Below are 26,909 nucleotides of genomic sequence, written 5' to 3' on the forward strand. Positions count from 1 at the left end.
TGCTAATGAACATGCATATTTAGATATGTCAAATGCTCAGTAAAATATAGAGTGAACAACAATATAGGCATAGCTTAGAATCTAGCCATTGAGGTCTATTTTCTTCTTTTAATATATAATATGAGGTTAGTGCGCATGTGTATATTGGCATACAAATATGTGCTGATGCATGTATGGGTGTGGTTATATGTACATATGTGTGAGCGTGCATGTGGAGGCCCAAGCTCACAAATCTTCCTTAATTACTTCTTACAATTTTATTTTGAGACACGATCTCTCAGTCACAAGCAGGACCCACCAGTATGGTTAGTCCCTCGAGCCACCTTGCTTGGGATCCTTTGCTCCACCTGGAATTAAATCACCATGTCTACTCAATGTTGATGTAGACACTGGACATCTGAATTTTATTTCTCTTGCTTGTAAGGCAAGTGCTTTGACAACGTAGCCATCTTCCATCACTGGACATTTTATGGAACATAAGATTTCCTTAGTTCTTAGTGTTTAAAGTTGCAATCATCAATTCACTTCACCCTGTACATTTCTGCAAGTATATATGATGCCATTGTCCCTAGAACGTACATTGATTCAAGCTGTTATTTTAGAGAAGAAATAAAATCTCCAATAACTTCACAGAACTCAACAGACAGAGCCTTACATGATAGGAAACCACAGAGAATCAAAATGCAGACTTGTGGATCTCAACCCCAGTGGACACATCTACCAAACAAGTCTTGAGCCTTAAACTCAGGAACATTGTGGAAGGAGGGGCGGAGCAATTCTAATAGGGAGAGGATCAGAGAGCTATAAAGTTTCAGAGGTATGGTTGCGTATGCATGAGCCGAAGCAGTATAACAGAAGACGTGAACCAGGAAATCCACATGCCTTCAACCCTACACAAAGGTCTGCAGGAAACTAAGGAATGCTGAGAGTCGGAGAGATAGTCTTCTCCAGGGAAGGATACACCAACTGGTTACCCAGTAGCAAGTGGTCAGCCCTGAAAACACACATACCTTGTATATACCGAGCAGGTTATATTTAGAAATATGTATGTGTGTATACACATACATATATTCATATAATAACATGATTTTAAAATTAGGACATGAATTTAAGGTAAAAAAAAAGAGGGATGTACAGAAAAGTTTAGAGTGGGGAAAGATGAATGGTGATAAATGATAGAATATATTGTATTCTCAAAAGTAAATGAAATTAAATTTAGAATATATTGATGTAAGCAGCAATCTGATTTCAAAAATATTGTTATCCAGAGAACTGAGAAAGATCATGGAATCATATTTTACTAAAGTTTACCAGACTGATACCAGACTGTACACATGTAAGGATATTTCTGATATATGTGTATATATGAATATATACATGTACCTTCCTATAGTCTAGAGAAGGCAAAATCCAAGTGGCTGAGAGAACAGTAACATGCAAGTATAGAATATCCCTAGATTAATAGTTGCAAACTGCATAAAGTTGTTCAATGTTGACAAAAGCAAAGCTTATAACATCTATTTTCTACAATGATCTTTGGGGCTCAAAAGGTGATGTTTTTACTCTTATACTTGAAAATATTTTTAAAATATATAACCAAACATTACTGACTAATACAAGTTCTGTCTGAATTTTAGTCTCCTTTAAAAAAGTAACATGTATAATGAGCTTGGGCCAATAAGAAATTAACATAAAAATGGAACTGATCAAATTAAGGTGGCAATATGGCAATATGACAGACAGTGTGATCTGGAAGTGACATTCTAAACGTAGTCCTGATACCCTTAGTGAGTATGTGTGTATGTATGTGTATGCATGTATGTGCTTTGCTGAGTTCCATTAAAGAATGAAACCAAACTAAAAATAATTATTTCACAGTGTTAAAGAATCTAGATCTTGTGAGTCAAGAGTTTACTACAAAGTAGAGTCTCCATGGTCATCTGTTTTTCTTTAGAAAGGAAAATAATTCAATGTACAAACTATAATGTGAATTTTGAAAGGTAAAAATGATTATCTTAAAGTACACATGAAATATTTACCAGAATCATTATCTACTGTGTGCTATTATAAATAATTTAGTATTACAATTACGTTCCACATCAAGTACACAATTAATAAAGTTGTAAGAGGCAGAAGTATGCATGTTTACGTGTTTCTGCTTTTAACAAATATTTTACTAAATTATATTGATACAATTGCAATGCTATTTATCTATGAATTGAGAAGCTGATACCTCTGATGTTTTGGTACTAGAATATGGACCAAAATTAGAGGCCAAAAACATGTTTCATGAGGAATAAAATTTAGCATTTTTCCCAACAGAAATACAAGATAAATAAATCAAAATGGCTATGAATTATTAAATTATTGTTTTTTGCTTCTGGTTGCTGATAGGAACAACAGAACTAGAAAAATAATCAAAGAATTTATCTGAGCAGAAGAAAGAAATGCCCCCCCTTTTTTTTACCAAATGTTTCTGAACATTTCTTAAACTAAATGAGGTAAATCTTGATGTGACATTGTTGAAAATGGTAAACTCCAGGAAGTCAAAGCAGCCCCCTTAAAGAGAATAATGGCTAGAATGTGAAATGATTCTTTCTACCTGATGACTGATCATGTGCCATTAAAAAAGGCCAGTGCAAGACTGAGAGGTTCTATTGCTATTTTAATCAGCTGAGTATCTGTGACTTTGAATTTGGAACCTGAGAAAAGTATCAGAGAAGGTATGGACATAAAACTGCTCAGGTGAATCCATGTCTTAAGATTTTTGCTGGTTTCCTTGAGAATTATTCTATGAACCCTCTTATGAACCTTCTTAATGAAGAAGCAAGGGTAACTGCTGGTATAAACTTTCTGCAGCCTCATCAGCTTCTTGTTGCTTTTGTCCACCTCCATTTTATTGCTGGAAAGTCTTCCATCATAGCACAGCATCGGCCTTGCTCTCAGTGAGGCAGGCACTGGGCGAATCCCAAGTACACAAGCAGCATTGCATAGTGATCTGTCCTTGAGGACTGCCTACCTACCTGAGCTTAGTCATTATTTCCCAGCATAAACTCTATACAGGGGTTGTTTAATAAGCTTAGCTCCTTTCAAATCTTTAAAATTCCCCTTCAATTGAATCTTATCCAGTATAAAACACAAAATAAACACTGCTCATATCTAGGATCTCTATAGCTTCCAAAATACCTGGGGCCATATTTAGATTCAGGTTTTCTGTAAGATTGGCCTGTTTTCTGTTATTTTAGAAAATCCCTGGGGTTTTTCTTTTCAGTTACTATTAAAATGCCCTTGATTTGCCTCGTGGATTTCATACTTAGATTTCAATATGCATAAGTAGGAAGTTAGACCACAGACTAGCCATAACAGTATACGTTTTCATTTAGCCTACCAGATGTCTTATTAGATACTTACTGGATAACCACAGGAATATAATTAAATCATTTATTGTATTATTAATTCATTGTTCAGCCAGAGGAAAAGGGAGCAGAAAAATAAAACATTTATATCATATTTGAGCTCTATGTTAGGAAACAAAACGCCACTTAACCAGGTAGATGAAGTGGCAAGAGAAAGTCTTTTAGTTACTAACATCACCTTCTATCATTTACCACTGAAATCCAAATAAATCAAGGATACGGGAAAGCTGTGATTGACTTGTCACTGTTTGCATTATTGGACCATTTTTGTCTCATGAGAAAGAATATTTGGCTTGTGGTTTCACATAGTGTGTAGAAAGTACGTGGAAAATGATTGGAGGCTGGGACTGAGGAGAAGTCCCTGAAAGGGAAGATAGGATGCAACTAAAAGGAAACTATGTGGAGGGACTTTTAAATGTGCATTTTTCCAACTAATGCCATCTCAAAAATACTGTATTTTACTTAGTCATTAGAACTTTTCACTTCTTTAATGCCGTGATGTTAATATATACCATTTCTTCTATTAGAAGGGGACAAATTTAGCTGGAATAAAGAAATAAAGGGGGAATTTACAGGACTCCAGTGGTAGAGCACCACTCTATTACGTGCTGTGTCAGACTCCAGTGGTAGAGCACCACTCTATCACGTGCTGTGTCTTTGGTTGCATCTCCAGTGACAGAAGAGAGAGGAGAGCAGAAATCTGTAGTGCTTATTACTGTTCTTTCTTCTACTTCCTCCCCTGTAAGTCGCTAACACCAGGCTCTCAACTTTCTACATCTCTTTCCTTTTTCTCTTTCACAGACCCAAGATGACCTGGTTTGCTCATGCTGATTTCCAGTTATGTCTTCTTGTTAATATTTAGCTTATTTTAATCTATGAGAGAAAATATATTTTAGTAGAAAAAAAAACCCCGAAAAAAAAAACAAAAAAACCCGAAAAAAGAAAAAAAAAAGAAAAAAAGCACGAAAAAAACCGAAAACAAAAAAAAAAAAAAAAAAAGTGGAAGTCTGTTTTAAGGAACATGTAAGAAAATGTGAGAAGTGTGGGTCCTGGCACATACATAAGATAGAGATAAAGTGATGATGACTGAACAGAAATCCAGATTCTAGCAGGCAGTGGCTCTCTGGGACAAGTAGGTAGGAATGAGTAGAGGCCTCCTTCCTCTCACTAACCTGGTGACTATTGCTTGCTCTACTGGAGTTAGGCTTTTCCCAGTCGCTTAAAGTACAGCCCCCACAACTGGAGTTTTTATGTCAAACATATGCAGCTTTGAGAACTCAAGAAGTGACCTTTACTACATCAATATTACCATGTGACACCCACCTTACCTGTGACTTAGTGCAGCTCTTTTTACTTAGGGGTAGAGAGCCAAGACCCATTGCCCTCACATCCACAATGGGCACATCTGCTATGTTTTCAGGTCACTGAAGAGAAATGGGAATGTTTGAAAGAACAAGCCTTTTCTTAGTAAACATATCATTGAATGCTCTGTCCTCTTAAAGTGCAATCCACTCATGTGTTGTGAAGGAAAATTCCTTAAGACCAACGGGAAAGCGTGTTTGAAACTACGTCACTGCTTGTAAGGAATTCTTTGACTGTTATATGCAAATAAGTATAGCTCACTATGTTTTTAATACTTTGTGAACATGAAATCATAAGGAATATAGCTCCCTATACATTTCCCACAGTTCACATTTCTCCCATAGCATCTAAACCCCCTCCATATGAGAAGTGCACATGACTTTGCAACACCTTCCTCGTTCTCAGATGACATGATCAGACTAATTAACTTAGAAATAAATACATCTCAGAATATGTTTCACAACAAAACCAGACAGTGAGAAGCCATTTCAGTTGCCACCATAGAATAGGTGGGAGATAGGGTCAATCAATTGTCCTTCCCTCTTGCTCATAAAAATGAAGGAATGAAAATAGCATTGGCTGTAAGAGAGAGTAGGCAAGAAGATGAAAGTGAAAGCTGAGTATTAGACCCAGGATGCGCTGTCGCCTCTGATCCGCCCCAGGTGGCTCTGCACAATGCATTCCTGCTGAAGCACAGCCTTGTGTTTCTCACCATAGAAACGATTGTAGTAGGGAGCAACTTCTGCATGGAGAAGCGAGCAGGAAGCCGCACCTGGCAGCCATATATTATGCACCTAATGAGCAAATGAAATGTTTAATAACTTTACTGTGGAAATAAAGCTTAGAACAGTAAATGCCTGCTGAGGCTGTTCATCTTCCCTCGATGCACACTGCTGGCCCATTGCAAAGCTCCATCATCATTTGTGTTTCCCTGCTTAGTGGGTCCTGCTGAGGAAACAACATTAAAGCCAAAACGATGCTCACTTAATTAGCTGTATAAGCACGTAAAAGCATTTATTTAACATTGCAGCTTCCGGTGTTGCACCAAGGGATTCCTGAAGTGCTTCTCCGGCATGCACTCCAGGCACAGGAAATTGTTCAGTGGCTTCAACCGAAGTATCTGCAAATTGAAACATTTCAATTAACCATGGATCATTTAGACTCATAGAAATTTAATATTGCATTATTTTACTTAAGCAACTTATAGCTTGAAATACAAAAAGCAAAAGTGAGCTAAATGTTATTACAGGTTTTCATTAATGATTTTTTAAAAGAATATTTTTTCTATAAAGCACAAATTTAAGGACGAAATTGCCATCACTTATAAATTAAGTTTCATATGTTGATGAGAAATTATTTTTAATACATTTTTATTAATGTGTTAACCAATGTTTTCTAGTTTTGTTTTATCTTTTTATTTTATTTACTGATTCAGAGTCCAATGCTTGGTAGCCTGGAATTGCCTTGAATCAGCAGTAGTCTTCCTGGGTTGTTCTCTCCAGTGCTGGGATTTAAGGTACATGTCACCATGCTTGTCTAGTTCTTCCTGAATCTCACGGAGAGACAAGACATTAAGCAGAAAGCTAAAATGGGAGGCTTGGATTTGGAGAGAAACCCAGGAAAAGTTGAAAATGGTGAAATGAGTAGTAGATTTAAACCAAATAAAATGTATTCATATACAAATAAAAATAAAATAAAATTTAAAACACCAAACTATTAAAAACAGAAATTAAATGAAATGTAGCTAATATAGCTGTATTAGACATTTCATTTTGTTTTATAGGTAATAACTCAGAGAGCAAATTATTCCAATAGAATTGAAGAAATCAACAGTCAAAGAAATTAAGATATCAGGGCAACTAATGTTACTCTTATAGCATGGATAACTGTGAGTCAGAAGCCTATCTTAGCATCTTCCTTTTCTGACAGCCATACTGCTAGGAACTGATGGAAGATGTGAGCAGCATGACCTACTCAAGGGAAACTGGGTTGTCAAGGACATAGCCTGGAAGGATATGTTGAGCCCATGACCCCTTCCTGTCTCTATCCCACAATTTGCATCCTGGGTGTGATGTAACTAGCACCTTGCCCCACCCTCTCCCTCCAGGATACACTGCTTCAGTTTATGTTTGAAAACACTGAAATCTACCGACCATGTACTCAAAACTATGAAAACATGAGCCAAAGTGAAGTTCCTCGCCATTTAAGTAGACTTTCCGAGGCACGTGTTGTAGTAGCAGAGGCTATGGATGCTTTTCAGCCTATGTGAGCATTTATCAGGACTTAATTTTATAGATCACCTTCATTGACTTGGGAAAAAAGATAATACAGCAAATCCAAGATACTTCATTTTGCCCTCCCTCTAGTTGTTCCTTACTTTCCATGCTAAATGGAAGCAGATGAGTTTTCCAATTTCTGAAACCCCAGAGGTGTTCTCCCTCTCTCACTTGATCTCACTCACATGCATGTTTATTTCCCCCTCCCAAAGCGAGACACCTTTCTTTGATCACATTCTGAGCAACAGATCTCAGAGCATGTTGACTATAAGGTTAAGATTTTTATTACATTAGCAGCTCAGAGCAATGGACGGATTTCTTTTCATATTTATCTTTTATTTTGCGTTGATGCATTGCTCTGATAGGAACCATATAAGTTTCATTGAAATTGTTCATGAGTACTCCAATTACTAAGGTAAGCACTGTCTTCTAAAACAAGGAAATCAACAGGAAGTTGTCCAGTAAGCTGCAGCCAAGATCTGCCAACTTCAGAAAAATCAATAGGAGCTCTGTCATTTCCAGGCATGGAGAAACAAGAGTTTACAATGCTGAAGAAATGGTTTATTTTCTACTTACTGCTGTTGCTGGCAATGCTCTAAAAGGGTTGGTCACAGGCCTCTTGGGTTTAACTGTGTTCTGTCAGTCTGGGCCAGGTGTTTCCAGTTTCTTAACCTCTTGAATGATTAATCTAATAATGTCTTATTTGGATTTTGGTAGCTCAAAAACTTTGGTAGTTTATTCAAAGCAAAGGAGTACAGTAAATTAGAAATGCGCTTTCAAGATTGACAGTCAGCCACATGAGTGAGGGTACTCAAGGAACTTTGACTATTCTTTGGGTTTTTCTCTTACAGAGTTCAAGAAAATGTTGGTTCTATAGGCAGTAGCACATGTGGTAGCTCCTTATTTTAACCACCTGAGAAAGGTATATGACCTCTTTTCTACTGTGTGTCTTTCTACTTCCAGTACATCTGATTTTAACCACATACATGCATGCCCTTTTACATGACATAAAATAGTATGTAAATACATCTTCCTTAAGTGCTCAATTAGTATGTTTCTTGACAAGACTTTTCCTGGCGAGACATAACACATGTGTATTTAGCCTCCAGGACAGACCAAACTACAGACACCCCAAAAGTCCAACCTGGTAAACCAATGAGTTTTATTGGGGCTGCTTAAAGAAATAAGAGTGGAGGGTTATTTACAGGAGCAGAAATGACTCAAAGACAGCTGCTTCCTCACAGCCCACCCCAGCACTGGAAACAGCTCACAGAAACACAGGAACCTGAAGCACACCACAGCCTGCAGGCAGCTCAAGAGACTGGAGTGTCCTTTCCAAGTGACTCTCTTGGGCTAAACCTCTTTCAGGCCACTCAGCTGGTTTCTGCATATTCCAGGCAGCTGCTTTTATCTCAGCATCTTTGCAGCTTGGGTTGTCCAGGAGTGACCGGCAGCAGCCTTTGTTGTTTATTGGAAAGTGGTTGGTAGTGAATCTGGTCAGTTTGGGGGACCGTTGGTTATATTTTGACTGATTTATCTTCTATCTTAAAGAGCTTCTCTGCAGGATGGAATGTTTCTATTTCCAAGGAAATTGTTACTTGACACTCTGCTCCTTCCTTTACTGCCCCCTCTTGTGCAATGATCTCTGAGACTTGAAAAGCGTGACAGAAGATGTTCACCTACAGCCAGAAGTTAGGGCACTGTGCCACTGCAACTCTCACCTACTGAAACCATAAAAGTTGCTTGACCATGTGGCCCTATGATCTTCCCAGCCACATTTTTTTTGACCTGGCTTACAATGCCAGCTTTGAACTTCCTCTTGTGGAGTGGGTGTCAAATATAATCCAAATGCTGTTGGTCTTAGCCACAGCCAAGCCACAAGCAGGGACGTCCTGCCTGGAGTGTTAGCATTTCAGCACCCAGGGTCCAGAGCCAAGCGGGAATGTTAGTGCCCATTCTCTCCTTTGATAAGAGCATCTGCTTTCTGATTTCCAGTGAGACATATGGGCTGTGCTCTGACACATGGAAATCTATCAAAGGTTCTGATTCAAGTTGAACTCTATTATATAGTACTGTTCACATTTGTTGTCACCACAAGGGCCAACCCAGCATTGCCAGTCTTCCTTTTCCCACTGGGCCATCTATGAAATGAAATTTCTACATACAGTCTGTCACAGGCCAAGTCTAATGAGTTGTTACAATCCACACCACTCTACACGCAGAGCATTGGCTACTATTTCCAGCCACAGGACATCTGGGATCATTTATATTACTACTACAGCTTACATTTTTGTTTGGGGTGTCTACTAGTACCACCTGTGTACCAGGAATCCACAGAGATGGGTAATAGCTCTTCTGCTCTGCTGTTTTATCAGACATTTAGCTAAAGGTTAAATTACTGGGGGATGCTTGGTGGCTCTAAAGGACTCTAATCCTAAGATAGTCTGCATGGCTTTGGAGATGGGAATTGTAGCCACCACACATTATTGCTGTAAGTGTGCATGCCATTTTTGTAGCATTTGATTGTGTGCTACAGCAGAAAGGGGTTTGGCCAGAAGGCATCAATCTAGACGCTTGTCCAGTAAGTTGTTTCTATAGTAACAGAAGTGGAAGGACTAACAGATTCTACCTTGCCATGCTCTATATACTGCTCACAGTGCTGTTGTAATGAAGTGCATGGGGCTTCTGCCCCTTTCCATGACTGAGAACAAAGCCCTATTGAAACTGTTTGCTCTTCCCATAGCCCCCAACTATAGCCTGCTGAACTCCTGGTGGCATGTAACAGGAAGGGACACTAGTAATGGGGCACATAGCTGTTTGGCCTGTCTTACAAGGACCTTAGCCTGCTTAAAAGTCACTTGAGGCTTTCTGTCCCAATCCCATATAACACTTCTCTATCAAGTTATACAGAGCATGGGCTGCTTAGGCAAGATGGGGTGTGGGCATGTACTTTTCATCTATTTTATTGGGGTTCTTGTACCTCTACTTCTCTTCCAACACTTATCCACCCTTCCAAGCCCCTTTCAACCCCTCAACACTAGGTAGGATGGAAAGAAGTTCGAGGGAAAAAGGCCAACATACGCCTCTTTAGACTCTGGCTGGTTAGGGTCGCCAATTCCTTGGAGGTAAGCCCAATCTTCTCAGGATCTCTCCAACTTCATCTTCTCATTGAACTACATCAATGGCAACCAGGAGCAGCAGAAGGGAGTGACAGCAGCAGCAGCAGCAGCAGCAGCCTTCTTCCTCAGTGCCCCACCTCCCTGTTTCTCTCTGGGCTCTGGCATTTATAACCTCTCAGAGTCCCAGAATTAAACTGTCTGAAGCTGGCAAAGATCATGTTCTTCTTAGAGCCTGCACAAGGCAAATAGTCTCCTGATGTGGACAATCTGGAGCAGTCCATCCCCCACACCTGGGATTGAAACAAAAACATGTTTGTATAACATAACTGAGTTTTTAAAGAAACCAAACTCCCAATACAATGAGGTATGAAAATTTACCCATATCCCAAGAGCCCTCAAGATCTTTTAAATTTACAGGACAGGCTACTATAAGATTTTGCCAAAATCACACATGTCTTGGTGGACAATAATACACTCAAAAACTTTAAAGTTGCATCTGGCCTCTGCACTTTGTGCTGACTGACCTCCAATTTTTTTTAGATGAATCTGTATGTCTTTCAGATGCATTTCTAGATCTGCAAAAGATCAGAGTGTAGCATTATGTCATCTATGTAATGAAACCTTTTTACAGAGGGTGAACAGGATAACAAAGAAAGATCCTGGGCAACCTTTCTGTTACAAATGGTAAGTCTATGACTTTAACCTTGCAGAAGTACTCTGAAGGCCCACTGAGTGACTATTCCATACAATAACCCAACAGCCATGTAGTAAAAGTTAGGCAGTGTTTAAGAAGTATACCAAAGCCCTCTCTACAAATGTAATCTAGGCAATCTAAACAGGGAGGCGTGAACTGAGGTTAAAAGTTTTCCCAAAAGTAGCAGTACATCAGCGGATGAGAGGCAGCAAGATTGCTCTCTGTGAAATGTCTTCAGTTTAAGCAAAGTCCCCAAGCTCTACTCACTAACATAAATGCCAGAGAGTTGCACTCCTGTTTCACTTCAAAATGGTATATGCCACAATACTAGTTACTTTATATAAAGATGTATGTCTGATTCCAATGCTGTAGAAGATGGAGTCAGAATGTTGCCCTTAGGGAAGGCGACTGGTAAGTTGTAAGATACACAGCAAAGAATTAGTTCTGACGTGTAGCCCCATAGATGACTAGGGATACAAACTAGAAAATCAAATCAGAAAGCAATTGTTCAGTGAGCTTCAAATACTTAAGTAAAGGGTAAAGCACAGCTTGGTGAGATTTTAGAGAAGCAGGCTTCTAATGCCCAACTTAAAATATCTGAGGTGCACAGAGGAAAAATGCTAAAGCTGTACAAACAGGCAGAACACAGGCACAGACTTGATGCACACACACCCAGAAGAATGAGGTCAACTTCCCAGCACAAATGGTTTCATGGAAATCTCTTGACTTGTAATATTTCCTGTTTACTAAAGAGGAGATTATTTTTAATTTATTGAAACTTGGCGAGTTTTTCATCATGCACCCCAGTCCCACTCATCTCGCCATTCCCTCATATCAGCCCTCTGCCCTTGCAACCTTTCCCTCAAGAGAAAATAAAAAACATGCAAACAAAAAAAAAATCAAAACAAAGAATAGAAAGCATCTCCTCGTGGAAGCTGTGTTGTGTCACAGTGTGTCCCACAGTATACCCCTCTGTCCACACATCTTCACTTGCAAACGTTCATTGCAATGATTCATTGGTCTGGTTCAAGATCTCTGGCCTCTGTAACACCATCAATATTGGATCCTCACCAGGACTTCTCCAGGTTATCCTGTTGTTGCCCTGTGTCATGGAGAACTGCGGCTTTAGATCAGTCAGCAGGACTGGCCCTTTCACTTGCTCTAATGGTTCACAGATGATGTCCATTTGAGGATGGGCCAACTCAAAGCCATGAATCCGGACCTCGGAGGTAGGGCTGCTCAGCCTCCCAGGCCCTGTGGCACCCTCACCACCAGGGTAGAGTGCTTCATCGTTGCTCCAGCCAGGCCACCCAGTGCTGCTAGATCTCCTGCTCTCACACCTTCAGGGCTGGCTCACCCCTGCCTTCACTATCAAAGTCAGCTTCACTGTGTTGCCCAGTGAGGTGGAGGGTCCTCATGGCCTAGGGTTCAGCTCACCCCAGCCCCTCCACTAGAGCCAGCTCCACTATTCTGCTCAGGTGAAGGGCAGGGCCCAATCTAGCTCTCCTGAGTGCTACATACTCTGTTTTCCCTTCAGCTCATATAATTATTGTGCAATTTACTAAAGAGTAGTTTTGACGTCAATATTGTCTAACTGGCTGCTATTACATTTCTTGTGGAAAGTTTCCCCTTTACAAGCATCTTTCACTCTTCCTTCCCATATGGCATGTAAAGCCACTGACTGCACCAGTCACTCCAGCCAATAATAAGCTCTAGGAGACTGTTCAAAAATATTTGCTTATATAAATTTTGTGAAGATTAGTTCTACCTCAGTGTGTTGGTTTCTAAGGACCTGTGTCTTGGTTTCTTTGTAGCAAAACAGAAAAGACCATCACTGGATAGGATCCAGGCCCTGCTGAGGTCCCAGAGTTCTGGACATCTGGGATACTGTGATTAGTTATTTTCAGAAAGGAGGTCTATTGGGATTTACACACATCCTATGGTCTGGATCCAGGACTGCTGAGATCCCTTGTGCAAAGCACATAATGTATTGTCACTGCATAACATTTATTACACTCTGAAAGAATAAAGAATTGATGCCTCGTCACTAGAGAAAATCCCTTATCATAATGGTCTGTTTTTTGTTTGCTTTTTAACGAGATGGAATTAAGGTAGTCTTAAGGCACACGTTTATTGTAGTATAATATAATAATATGGCAAATGGAGTCCAATGCGTCATATTTGGCCCACGTGTTATCTAGGAGTATTTCTATAGTGATAATGAGGAGCTGGGCCTAAGCATCACATTTTCTCTGCATACAAAGTTTCCAAAATGTACCAAGATAAATATTAACCATCATATGAGTAAGTCCAGTAAATTCTAAAAGAATGTTTACGATGTATGTTTCTTCATGCAAAAGGAGAACCAGCCCTGCTAAAATTTTTCTCCACGATAAGCTATGTAATGCCCTTCCATTTCTCTGATTGATATATTTCCATTTTCATTGTAAGTACCTACATCAAAGGGAACTGATTCTCAGGGTGAGCTGCGCATATTTCGTTATCTGGTAAAATTCACAGACTAAGTTTAAATTTATTTAAAATGCATGGAAAACTTTAAAAGAAAATCTGCTGTTTGCATCATCTAGGAAGCCTAGATTAAAAACAAATAAATACATGCAACTAATCACATAGAGAAAGGGTCATCAGGAAGCATGTGCTGTACTAAGGTAGTAAGGCATACAAAGTGCCTGTGCAAGGTGAGGATGCTGCTTCTGTGAGAATAAGGCTGAACTCAGATTTACCCAAAACCCAGAACCTTTCTAGAAGGATAAATGAACATGGTTCAGAGAATGTAACTCAAATCACAAATTCAGCAGATCACTCATTCTCAAGTTCAGCCGCATTCCTTCTCTTCCTCCTCCTCCTCCTTCTCTTCTACTGTTAGCTTGGTTGGACCTTTTGTTTTGTTGTTTTGGTTTTTGTTTGTTTTATGTTTGGATGGCAGATTTCTTAGGTCTTCTGAGGATGTACCTGGAAAGAAGGGTAAGGGAAACATTGCTTGAGACAGAACCAGGCTATGTAGCCAGGTTGATTTTGAGCCTACTGACTTCAGCCTCAGACTTGCTTGGATAAGAGTAATGTATACCACAATGCCATGGTTATTCTATGAGCTTTAAAATTATTTTACAAAATGTATATCTCTATTTAAATATATTTATTAATATTCGTATTCCATTTATCTATCTACCTATCATCTATTTATATCAGTCTGTGAATTGAATCGAGGGCCCTGTGTGTACTAAGCAAGTAATCAAACCCAAGTCTATATCTCCAGCCAAATTATGTAAAAACTATTAATAGAAATTAGATGTGAGGATCACATGAAGATCCAGTTGAAAGATCAGGTATAGCAGGTTTTTTAATGGTTCCATTTATAAGTAAGATCCTGACAGGAATACCCTATATGCAGTGTCATATGCTAAAGAGAAAGGTTAGCGGTAAATACAATGCTCATATGGCTTGTTCACATCTAGTACAGACAAGCTTATACTACAACCTCTGTATGAATGAAGATTTAACTATCATCTGATTAGAGAATAATGGTAGTAAAAATTGATCATAAATGATAAACCCAAAATGATGGTGTCAAATATTTAAATATTTAAAATGCTGCATGGTAGATTTGTTTCATTTCAACAGCTTTTATCTTCTTATTAGGGACTAATTCAAGTTGTAACTTTTAGAAATGTATTATTATCATTATTATCATATTGTCATGATCATCATCATCATCATTATTATTACTATTATTCTGTGTGAGTGTGTGTGACATGTGTGTAGGACAGCAGGCACACCTGACATGATAGCATGAAAATGGAGAGCAAAGTACTTGGTTCTCTCTCTCTCTCTGTCTCTATCTCTCTCTCTCTCTCTCTCTCTCTCTCTCTCTCTCTCTCTCTCTCTCTCACACACACACACACACACACACACACACACACACACACACACGCACGCACCATGGAATCTGAGAATGGAACTCAAGTATTCAGGCCAGAAGGGCAAATATTTTTCCTTGCTGAGCCATCTCATCAGCCCTCAAGTTGAATAGTTTTACAGAACTTTCCCCATTTTTATATGACTTATGATTGTGTATAGACTATATAAAAGAAGAAATGTAAGTTATGAAGATTTTATGTCTGTATTTAAGTAACAGTATAATACAAATAGTTGAAGAAGTCAATGCTACAGTTTATTGACATTACAACACACTTTTGTTATTCACTGACAAGGGAAAAATTCAATCATCAAACTGAATATAGTCTTTGAACTCCATTAATTTCTACTTGTATGATTTCTTGAAAAAGCTCATCTGGATGAGATAAAACAATCCATTAGTTAGGAAACCTTCATTTATTTTGGGCAATTAGATATAATCTGGGAGAACTGTTTGCCCAAATGTGGATTTTTGAGGTTCCTGGTTTTGCTGTGTTCTTACAACCTCATGTGTGAGCTCAGAAAATAATACTTAGGATTATGTTAATCATGAAATCTCAACTAGTCCTAGTTTAACAACTTAGTAAAAATATCAACAACTTTATAGGATGTGTGTGTGTGTGTGTGTGCATGTGTGCACATTGTGTCTGCATGTGCTTGAGGTTGTATCTGCTAAATATATAAATATAACCTGCTCAGTCTGCATAATGTTACTTATATGTGAATTTTTTGGACTATTTAGTCTTAGATAAGCAATTGTGTGCTTTTCTTTAGAGAAAACTATTTCTCCCACTCTGAGCATTCCTTAGTTGCTTCCAGTTCTTCCTCTGTTGCTGAGGCCTCATGAGCTTGTCCCCTACCACATTAGCGTTATCTATTGGTGTTGTCCTTGTTCAGGGTTTGTGTTGGCTGCCTGTCATGTTGCTGAAACTTCATGGGTGTAGCTCCTCCACCTCTATTTAACCGTTGTGCTAAAACTCTTGGTTTCAATGCTAAATAGACATGACTCTTTAGTCCTGGGTGATGGGCTGGCCAACTTAACAAGTCTTTATAATCATTTATTGCAAGTTAATTGCAATAAAACAGAAATACTGCTACAAGTTAAGCGTAATTTTAAAAATACATTTCAAACTAATTTTAAAAACAATTGATATTTTCTATGTTAAAGAAAAAATGTCATTTACCATGTCATATTTTCTTGCATTTTTCATGAATATTAAAATGTATTCTACTGACAGTTTATTTTGATCAAGACAAAGTTAATTTATCTTTGTTCAAAAGATAATTACTAATAAAATTTTATCAGTTTAATCATACTTTGTTATACTGAAGTATCTAATATTTTTATATACTGAATTGGTATTTCTTTTAAGCTCACATGACTTTGTCTCTTATGCAATTTAGATCATATTTGGGAGTTATCATACAGGCATTTGTAGCCTGAGCCAGAGGCCAGCAGACAGTGAGCTCACCTGATACTTTGTAGGTTGTGATGAAAAGTCAGGAGCTCCCTGCATGGTTTGGAATCCACTTGAAGTTAGTTATGACTCATAGAGCTTCACCCAGCAGGGCCTTCTCACAACTCTTCTTTGACTCAGAAGAAATAAAATGAGCCCATTCTGACTGTCAGAATCAATCACTGAACATAGACTGAACAACACATGAAAGTCAAGGCCAACCTACTGGATTCAGTTTATACAACAGAGTTTTCTCCTTGAATGTTCTATACATTACTTTCATCACCCTGTGTTTTCTATTCCAGGACCTACTCTTCCCAAGACTCATGTTAAAACGGCCTCTCTTGGCCTGGCCGGAAAGGCAAGGTCCCCTTTGCTCCCCGTGTCTGTGCCAACAGCCCCTGAAGTGTCTGAGGAGAGCCACAAGCCCACAGAAGATCCAGCGAGTGTAAGAACTTTATTCAGTCATGCTGTACAATGTGACTAAAACAGTGAGCACGCACCATCATATCAAGGCAGTGTTCTCGTACCTTGCACACAGTGAGTGTGTAGAGAAAGCTTTAAGGAAAAAGGACATATACCAGGAGTTTAGTTCAATTAAAGATGCATTTGTTCTTAAGGGTGGGTTTATATAAAAGAATATTAACTAATCACTGAGTTTATAATAATTGTATATGGACATATTTTATGTACATGTGTGTATTTATAAATGTGTGTGAACACATGCGCACACACTGTGATTACTATGCAATATATTGAAATTATGTAAACAAAACTATAAGTTCACTATTTAAATAATATTTAACTGAAATCTATATTCTAAGAGATTTTCTGAAATTGTCATTGCTTTTAAAAGCATAAAATAACATATATATACATATATATACATATATATATACACTTCAGAAGAAAACAGAAAATGAAGAAATGAAAATGGTGTTGAGAAGAGAAAAGTAGCAGAGAGGGGAATACTGGATGGAGAAATATTTAAGGGTAAGGAAAGTTGGTCAAAAGAAATGAAGGAGTAGTGAAAGCTTTACCAAGAGTGAAGGCTGCCTGAAAGCATTGTATGGAAGCTGCCAATCTTCCAACCCAAATAGAAATGAACAGGAGAGCACAACACAGTCGCCAGAAGTGAGGCAGTTGTCTAGGTGTTGAGCATAGTAGTGGGGCCTGGAGGACTGAGGAGTAGAGAAGGTAAGGCCAAACTTAGCCAAAGCTAAGTTATATGGAAAATACTTTTGAAAGTATGCTGGCTTATAAGCTGATTAAAAACACATTTAGGAAATAAACTGAAAGTTTCATTAGTTAAGAAAGGGAGATTTTCTGTTCTAAAGGGAGAAGCCAACTACGACTAAATTAGAAAACTCAATGAAAAATTAATGATAAAGGGGAAAATAGAAATTTTGAGAAGAAAAAATACCTCTACTATCAAAAGTGTGCTATGGCATACTGAAATGAAGCTGCCTAGAGGCAGCTGTTTGGAATGTTAGAGTGCGTCTGAACACTGTTCACAAGGAAACATTTCAATGACTTTTATAGAATTAACATATCAGGTATTTTTGACTATCAAAAAAGGGAAAGGGAAAAAATTAGATTTCTATCTTTATTACATTTGGCTTTTTTTCCAAGCACAGACGGTGAAAGAAAACTTGCCACTATCAACTAGTTTCTGTTTCCCCATACACAAAAGAGACTTCCAGCAAGTTTTCAAATCTTACAATGATAAAACCTCAGTAATATCCAAGAATAAAGGCAGCAAGTACAATCAGTCTCAATGAGTCTATGCAACTACCAGTTTCCTTGGCTAATATTATTTTCATCAGAAATATGACTGTCAAAAAGAAAATATTATCTCATTTGAATAACAGATAACACATTTTCATGACTTTTAGCAAATTAAATACTCTCAAGCATAAAGTAATAAACAACATAAAAGAAACAAGGAAATCAGTGATGCACATTTTTGTCTGATATTTGGCAGAAAAACATTCCATGTACAAGATTAAAATTTCAAGGCTCTCTTGTCAGAATACAGCTACCTATTTCAATATGTGTCTAGTTGCTTGATTTGTGATCATGTCTTAAAATTAGGTCAAAATATTAAATTTACAAAGTGCTTTGTATTAGAAGTTCTAATCCTAATGTCAAATGACCTGTTGTATACTTAATGTTGACTGAAAATAGTGAAGACAACAGATATGGTATTTAGAGCAGTAAGAAATAACTGTATAGAACGTTTCCCCCGGATGTAGCCAGGGAACAGGCCTTCAGAGAGAGCTGAATGGGATAACAATTGAGATGTAATATGAATAAATTAATAAAATATATTTTAAAAAGAAATACTTGTATGAAAGGAAAAGTAGAAATGGGACACATTTAGATCAATAGCTTCCTATAAAGTAATAATGTATAATTTTAAATTTTCTAGGAGCCAAATTAAAAGTGTAAGAACTGATAAAATTTAATTTAATGCTGTCTTTTCTTTAACTCAATATTTTCCATATAGTAACACTTGATAAATATAAAACAAATGTCAGTAAGATATTTTCCTTCTGTTTTCACATTACACATTCAGAATCAGATGTATGTCTTATATCTGAAACGCATTTGAATTTGGACTAACCGTTATTTCAAGTATCCAATAACTGCATTAAAATAAACCACCCAGACAACCAAGAAGGCAAAGCAGAAAATGTTTGTTCAAGCACCAGGTATGGCAGCACACACTTTTGATCCCAGAACCGAAAAGGTAGAGGCTGGTGGAACTCTGTGAGTCTGAGGTCAACCTCTGCCTACATAGAGAGTTCAAGTCTATTCTGCTGAGAACCTACCTCCAAACAACAACAACAACAACAACAACAACAACAACAACAACAAGAAACAGAGAAAAGGACCAAGTAATCATTTCACTACAACTTCATTCTTTTTACACAAGACAATGTGATAGGCCAATGGGCTACTTTTCAATCCTTGATCAGCTTTGAATGGTATTTGACTAAACTATTCATTAACATGCTCATATTCATTAAAGAAGCTCATGTGTTGACACCATGTGCCTATGTGTCTTGACCATTTTCCCATTTTGTGTGGATCCTATAATACAAATTCTGCTGGTGGTCCCTGGGGATGATGGCCACTGACTTAGCAGGACGAAAGGGCCTCTCTGACCATGATACCATGTACTGCTTCTTGGCTACATGGAGTACAAGGAATGATTAGACCACTGTCTCAATCATATAACTGATTGAAAGGAATAGTTGAGAACAGTTCAGAATGTCATGTCTATATTCATTAAGACAAACTACTTAAGAAAGGAGGAAAGGGAGGGAGTTACTATTTACTGACTAGTTACCCACAGGCGGCACTGGTGCATTGGACATATTCACGGAGGCAAGCCTGCTATTCCCATTTGACAAAAAAGACTAACTAAAAGCAGCAAGTATACAAATGTTCAAACCATTTCCTTATTAAATCAAAAGTTCTAAGGCCAGTAACTTAGATGAGTAGAAATCCTGGAACTCACAAATAACATAATACAAGTGACTCACAGTGGTTGAAAGGTGAGGCATTCACTAAGAGTTTGCAGGTCAGCCTTTTAATTTATATAGTAAATGCATGATGCTGTAAGTCTTCCCTGACACCTATGCAAAGCACTCTGGCTTAGGACATAAACCGTACTTCCACTCACAAGCTAAAGTCATAATCTACATATTTCTCACCAGTCAAGAAATGCAGTTGTCATGCGGAATTCAAAGTCTATGTCATGTTATTAAAAATAAAATACTGATGCTGATCTTTAGATACTCTTCAGATACCTATTTACAGATAGCCTCTCAAAATGAAAAGGAATTAATCTATTGAACATGAATCACATGCCAGACACTGACATGCAGGAAGCATGTCCCAGAATGCTCAGAATAAACTATAAAATAGGCACCATTAACATTTTGCAGACAAGTAAAACTATATATCAGAGAAATCTACTAGTTTGTCCATTACTACAAAGCTAGCAATTTGTAGAACACAATTTTAAAATTAACTGTGAAGCCGTTTCCCCACTAAAGGTACAGAGTCCAGAGAAGCAGTAGTCAATAGTTTATTTCTAGTGCGTTTTCTATCACAAGTTCATTCAGTTAAAATATGATGAGAAATGCTCTAGCTGTAGGTCCCTGGGTCAAATTCAAGAACAATAAGTGGCCCATCTGGTGGCCAAATAATAAGTGGACCCTTCATAGAAGGAGCCTTCCAAGACACAGTACTAACTTGCTTCTCATTTTCTCTTTAGGTATACGAACAGGATGATTTGAGTGAACAAATGGCAAGTTTGGAAGGGCTAATGAAGCAGCTTAATGCCATCACAGGTTCAGCCTTTTGACACATGTTGCTGAAACATTGAGGTTTTCCAGGAACTTTACAGCATACCAATTATCCATAAACAGCACACCTGTGTCCAAAAAAAAAAAACTCTAACCAGAATACAGGTCAACTGTCCGGACCACTCAGTTAAGGAACATCTGAAGCAGTTCAGAAGAAGTCAGCATCGCGTACTATATGGACATCAGGAAATGTACAATGATGGCCATGAGGTCCCTAAGATGCATCTTCACCGCCAAGGCTGAAGCTGCTACCATAGTTCTGGGTCTTTGTCACTGCAGTGACCGTGGTGTCATAACTAATGCCTACATTTTCTTTCAGTGAGACCTTTCATTTTCTGCGTCTGTCTAGTCTCACAAAATACAAGTGCATTATTTCAGCCTGTACCATGCCATAGCAAAGCAACACAAACTCACTATTTTTTGTTTTCAACTTTTAACTACAAAGTGACCGTGGTAATTCTCTCACTCCATAGCACCAAAGGATTGGATGTTTCCCTGACAGCATAAAACGTAAATAAGCAACTGAACAGAAGGCAGTGAACGCTTGTTTATAGCTCAGTCATTCATCTCTCATAAGTGGCAGATATTAGTGAGTGGGTATAACATTTTCTACCAATTTTAGCAAGTATTTGTAAATCCATTCTTGATTAACGTTTATGTCTAGTGTGTAGGAACTTAAAAATCCTCAACTGGTGGCATCCTGCCAACAACACCTTTCTAGAAGGAGAATACAATATGCAATCTTCTCAGACACATGGTGATTGTGTACTTAAGCTTGTGGTACGACGCTTTTCAATTTGAGTGGCTTCTGTGCCATTCCACACTGTGACGGCCTGTCTGAGTTAAACTAAGGCTTCTTCTTCAGGAGATTGACTAGAAGAATTTCACAATCCTCCATCCTCATCATCCCCTACTTCTCCTGGGCAAGTAGCCTTAGGTAAAATGGCCAACTCCATGCATCATACATCCTGTGTCCCCAGTATCCCTCTGTGGAGATAGTAGACTTCCTGAGAGCAAGCTCAAAGAAAAGAGAGAAAGAAAAGGAGAAGGACAGACCATTTCCCAGAGCCCTTTTCGTGAGTGACTTCACTTTCACCTATAGCATCTTCATTGAGCTGTGCAAGGCAACATTGACAGATGTTGACCACAGGCTCTGTTGTCAAGGCAACCTTCCATACCATGCCTAAGACAGAGTCAGGGAGGAGAGAGGGGTGGGTGCCACGTGACATCTGACACATCATAACTCCTGTAGGTATTTTTCAAAGCAGCATCTTAAACTGTGGACTAGAATTTTAAACTTCTATTGCCATGTATCTAAAGCTTGAAACTAGCTGAAATTAAGGACATCCTGTGCATTCCCTTTTAGTTTATGAATTTTCAGCTGTATTTGGAGTTAATCCCTATTTATGCAGCTGAGTCGCCAAAAGGGAGCTAGTTTGCATATTTATCAGTTAGGTGACTCGAAAACCCAACGAGAGTTTCAACTGAATTATTCCTTTCAGCTCTGCCTTTGATTTCAAGCTTGAGTAGGTCATAATTTTAAAAGAGCATGGCAAGGATAGGATCTTTACAACCTAATAGCTCCTTTTATTAGGTGGGTAATTATATATGAATCCCTGAATGAAATATTTTGAGCAAAATGGCACTGTAACAGAAATAATAATTCAGATTATTTTTTTACAGTTTTATGTCGGAAAGGAAATCTGAGTCAGAGGGCTTGTTCAAATGGTTCATTAGAAAGTCTGGTCCATTTGCAAATGTTTCCTTCAACAAGAGTGCTTGTTTGATTTACTGAGATTTTATTTTCCTGGAAGTACTTTCGAAAGGCTATGTGATATTATTTAATTGGACAGAATGCTTTTGTTCAGTATCTGGGCACTTGGGAAGACAACTTTCAACTGACCTGAAATAAAGCATTTCTTAGCATAGCATTGACTACTTCAAAAAACAACCCATTATTACAAGCTGGAAAGTGTTTATTAAACTAGCATAACTTTCTCAAAATCCCAAAATATGCTCCCCTATCTAGTATCTATAAAAAAGAACCATTATTCGGAGGCATGAGCGTCAACTCAAGTTTCAGTTTGGGGTGTGCTACAAACCTCAGATTTAAGGGAATGAGTTAGCATGGAAAGCCTTTCTGTAAAATCTAGCTGGCAAGTCAAGACAAGCAGCATTTCCACAGGACTCTGGGCCTTTACACCCAGTCCTTAATATCAGGAAGTATAATCTTTAAAAGTCATTGTAAGTATGTGATCCATTTTCTGTGAGAGTTATATTTCTTCCACATGCCCTTGAAACTTTCAATAAACAAATATAATAATTTGATTTAGCAGTTGCTGACTCTAGTAAGTCCCATTGCTATTCCTTGCCTATACAGCAGGATCTGTTTATATATACTCAGGAGATTGGTGTCATTAACCAAGAGATTTTCATGTACAATTAGTTCAACATGGCTTCAGCAGAGCTCTTTTTTCCACCCATATCCCTTCCAGAGAGATATGTGTATACAAGAACCTTGCCCAGGTTTCCAAGTGACATTGTAATTCCCTGCTCTCCTCTGATAAGAAAGACTCTGTGAACGGTGTGAGGCATCCTGGTTCCTTCTGAGTCTAGCTTATGAAGTATATGGCCCTTTAAACTTATAAATCTCTTTGACTCCCATTGGACAAAACTGAACAGGCAGCCAGCATCTCTGCCACTAGGAATCAATTCTCTGTGAAAACGCAGAAAAATCAACCTTGGCAGCAGGACTCGGGTTTTTACACACTTTGCTGAATTGCAAAGCAAGAGTCTGCTCTTGAAGAACTTTGCTACTTTTTTTTTTCTATTTCATTTTGATAAGAAAGCAATTTTCATTCCTCCAGAAATTTCAGCATTTGTTTAAACTGACAAAAATGAAGGTAGCTCGAAGCATATACAAAACATTTGTAATGCTCTGGTCAAAAGTTAAGTATTTTTTTTTTAGTGATTTACACTTAATGGGAAACTAGTTATAGCTGCCTCCATATAATAGACCCATAATCTTCTAGAATATTTAAATAATACAGCTTTATATTCAGCTATTATTAGATACATACTCAGCTGAACAACCCATAAATAAAATATTCAAGCCACTGTTGTAAGAAGCAGGCTTATTTATGGCTTTTTCTTAGGGACTGAATGTAAATTAGTTTGGATTTCTTCAAAATAAATATTGTTAAAATTGAGGTGTGTGCTTCATGCTCTGCGAAGGGTAGCACCTACAGAAGGAGAGTCCATACATTTTTACACTGAAGCCTGTCATTCACTGGCTTTCCCAGTAAACAATTTCTCAAGCCTAGGACTCTCCAAAGCACCCTTGGAGTGTGTGCTCAGAGATAATAGTTGAAACATCCCTCTTCTTCAGATCCTTCTCCCGACTTTACTCAAAAGGAGCATTTTAAAGTCACCTACAAATGGAGCACAGTGTCTCAGACATGGTAGGTAAACTGTGAGCCCAACAAAAAATAACTTCTTAAGAGGCTGCCTACAATTTTATGTAAAATCTTACCCCAAGACAAGAGTTCTGGTGGTTTGAAGATGCTCACGTCCAGTCAGTGAAACAAAGGAAAATGGAAAACTCCCAAGTCTTGGATGAATTTTAAGAAAATAAAAGTAATATGAACTTTTAAAAGATGCAGTAATTAGAGACTTATATAGTCTCCCCTTCTTACCCTATTCTCCTTATGCAACTGTAGGCTCTCCCCAAGGCCAAAATTTAGTATCACAGCCTGATATACATATTTATCATGATTTAAAAAATAAAAAGCCTAGAGTACTGTGGATCTGTAGAAGCCCCCATACACTCAAGTCCAAATCTCCTTTTCTAAAATAAAATTTAAAGTAACGTAATCTTCCTAATTCAATATTTATAGTATGGCTTTCAAAAGTCATTTAAATATTTAAATATCATTTAAATGTTACTACAAAAAGCTTTGTCCAGGATGTTTAAAATAATTTGGATACTTTAGAAGATCAGAGTTAAGTGTTTTTGTGATCCGCCCTCCAACTGAAAATATATGTCTCCATGCCTCAGTCTACCTAGTAAATAAAAAACTGCCTCCAAAACTTTCTGATTTGCAAAAGAAATGCTGTATTTCTTGTCAATGAGGTTAGGTAAGAGACAATGTCATGCCCATATCAGCAAATGAGTATAACTTCTGATCAGGCCCACCCTTTCTGCTATTGGATAACTTTTCACCAGGAAGACTTCCAGCAACAGAGCAACACTCTGAAGGGTGTTTTTCTCTTGATCTCAGCTTTGTGCACTATCATCTTATGATATTTTTTGTTGATAGGAGAGCAACAGCAAAACTGTAGTAAGAAATCGCAAATACAGAGGCATGGGCCAAGGGATCTCACTGTGTGTTTGATGTGTATTTTCAGATGCAAGAAAGGAATGTTGGAGAGGAGGAAAAAATGTGTTTTTTATTATTGTAGGGTAAACCTGACAATTCTGAACTTTGTGAATTGTCAGCTTGTTTGGGGGAAGGGTGGGTGGGTATGAGGGGTACTTTTTATAAGTAATATTTAATTTATTATTTAGAAGTGGCTTCTTTTTGGATAATTTATGATACGAAGGGAGAAATGGTTGGTATCTAGGCATGGCTGTTAAAGCTGCAGTATTTTGTATTGCAGAAGGACCAATTTAAAAACGGACCATCCACTGCTGAGCATGGGGGAATGTCCAGGCCAGGCAAAGCTTTCAATAAAGTTCCACCGTCACCACCTTCTCCCTTTTTAGGGTTTCAAAGAAGATAACACCAAACCTAAAATAACTCGAATAGCATTTTTGCATACCAGTGCTATTCCATCTCTCAAAGGGCTTTGCGACTCAAATTGTTAGTGTGATAGTGATGCATTTATTTGGTAGAAGTGGGTATACTACAGCTTTAATAGCCTTAGTGGGAAAAGATGCTTTTTGTTGTTACAAAACACTTTTTTAATAGAAAGGTGTTTTGAGCCTACAAAGAGCCTCTTGGAATTGTCAGATTCTAGCATCGTTAACCAAATTAGAGTAGTGATTGCAATATTTAAGTGTAAATGTTGTTCTATGAGAAAGGAAGCTTGCTTACAGTTTAAAAAAACGATGACTGTTTCTACACATGAACTTGTATACTGCTACACGAGGAAAAGGGGGTTTTGTAATCACTGTAGAACAGTCTCATATTCATTTTTTATAGAAATGTTATTCCAATGGTGCATTTTTGTTTAATAAATAAAGTTTTGATACAAAATGCTTTATTCACATTATTCATAGTAAGTGGCTATTCTTCCCCAGCACCCAGCTGTAGTCTTCGCCTTTTCCAAACTTTATTTGGGGTTCTTTAAATGCTTAGGCCTCCCTTCCAACCCACCTACCCTAGACAAGAGATAAAAGAAGTTTATGGGAACAGGAGAAGTAGGTCTTTTTTAATTCAGTTTCGGGGAGCAATTTCCTGGTATAGTTGGCAGGATTTCAATAGACCAGCCATTCCACCAAAGTTGCTGCTGGAACCTGGAACAGCAGCCAGAACCTAGAACCCAAAGCATTCTCTGGAGCAGTCTCTCTAGAAGCATCTCGGGAGCGATGAACAACCAAACAATACCAAGACCCAAAAAGCCCAGCCTACTGTTTTGGGCTGTACTAGGATGTTTTTCAGCTGGAAAAACCAAACCGCCCAAGAGGTGGTTCTCCTTCTACATGGATAAACATCACCTGTTCTCTCACAAGCCTGTTCCTCATCCCACACTTGGGATCAAAACAAAAACATGTTTACATCCACTAGACGCAACTAACATCAGCTCTGGCTGGTCCACACCTACAATCTTTTATTAACATCAATGGTAGTACTTTGTCAGTAGCTTGTCATATCTTATTATATCCTTAAACAGTTTTTCTGCACATCCCCAATTTGTACTCAGTCATAGCTGCTAATATCTGCATCATTTTTATTGCAGCACTGTCCCAGGCTGCCAGAATTTGATTTACACACCTGCATGGGAGGAATGGAAAACTCAGGTCCCACCTTACACACAGCAGCTAAATAGTTCATGACCTTGCCTTTAAATTGGTGATTCTCAACCTGAGGGTCATGATACCATAGGGATCGTATATCAGATACCCTATACATCAGTTATTTACATTATGACTCATAACAGTAGGAAATTTACAATTATGAGGTAACAACAAAAGATTTTATGGCTGGTGGGGTCACCACAACAGGAGGAAATGTATTATTAAATGGTCACAGCACTAAGGAAAGTTGA

The 26,909-nt window shown here is 38.1% G+C and overlaps 1 protein-coding gene across 2 annotated transcripts in view; it reads left to right on the top strand.

Annotated features, from left to right (window-relative positions):
* DCC (DCC netrin 1 receptor) overlaps positions 1–25,891 on the top strand; it is a 1,088,923-nt gene extending 1,063,032 nt beyond the window's left edge. For both annotated transcript variants that reach the window (XM_084780514.1, XM_084780515.1), the window contains exons 28-29: positions 16,566–16,708; positions 20,549–25,891. In XM_084780514.1, the coding sequence (XP_084636640.1) occupies positions 16,566–16,708; positions 20,549–20,638 (233 nt within the window). In that variant the 3' untranslated portion in view covers positions 20,639–25,891. The remainder of the gene's footprint in view (positions 1–16,565; positions 16,709–20,548) is intronic.
* Positions 25,892–26,909: the final 1,018 nt, after the last annotated feature.

Source organism: Acomys minous, assembly GCF_964271855.1.
Source record: "Acomys minous genome assembly, chromosome: 4".
NCBI classification, from domain to species: domain Eukaryota; kingdom Metazoa; phylum Chordata; class Mammalia; order Rodentia; family Muridae; genus Acomys; species Acomys minous.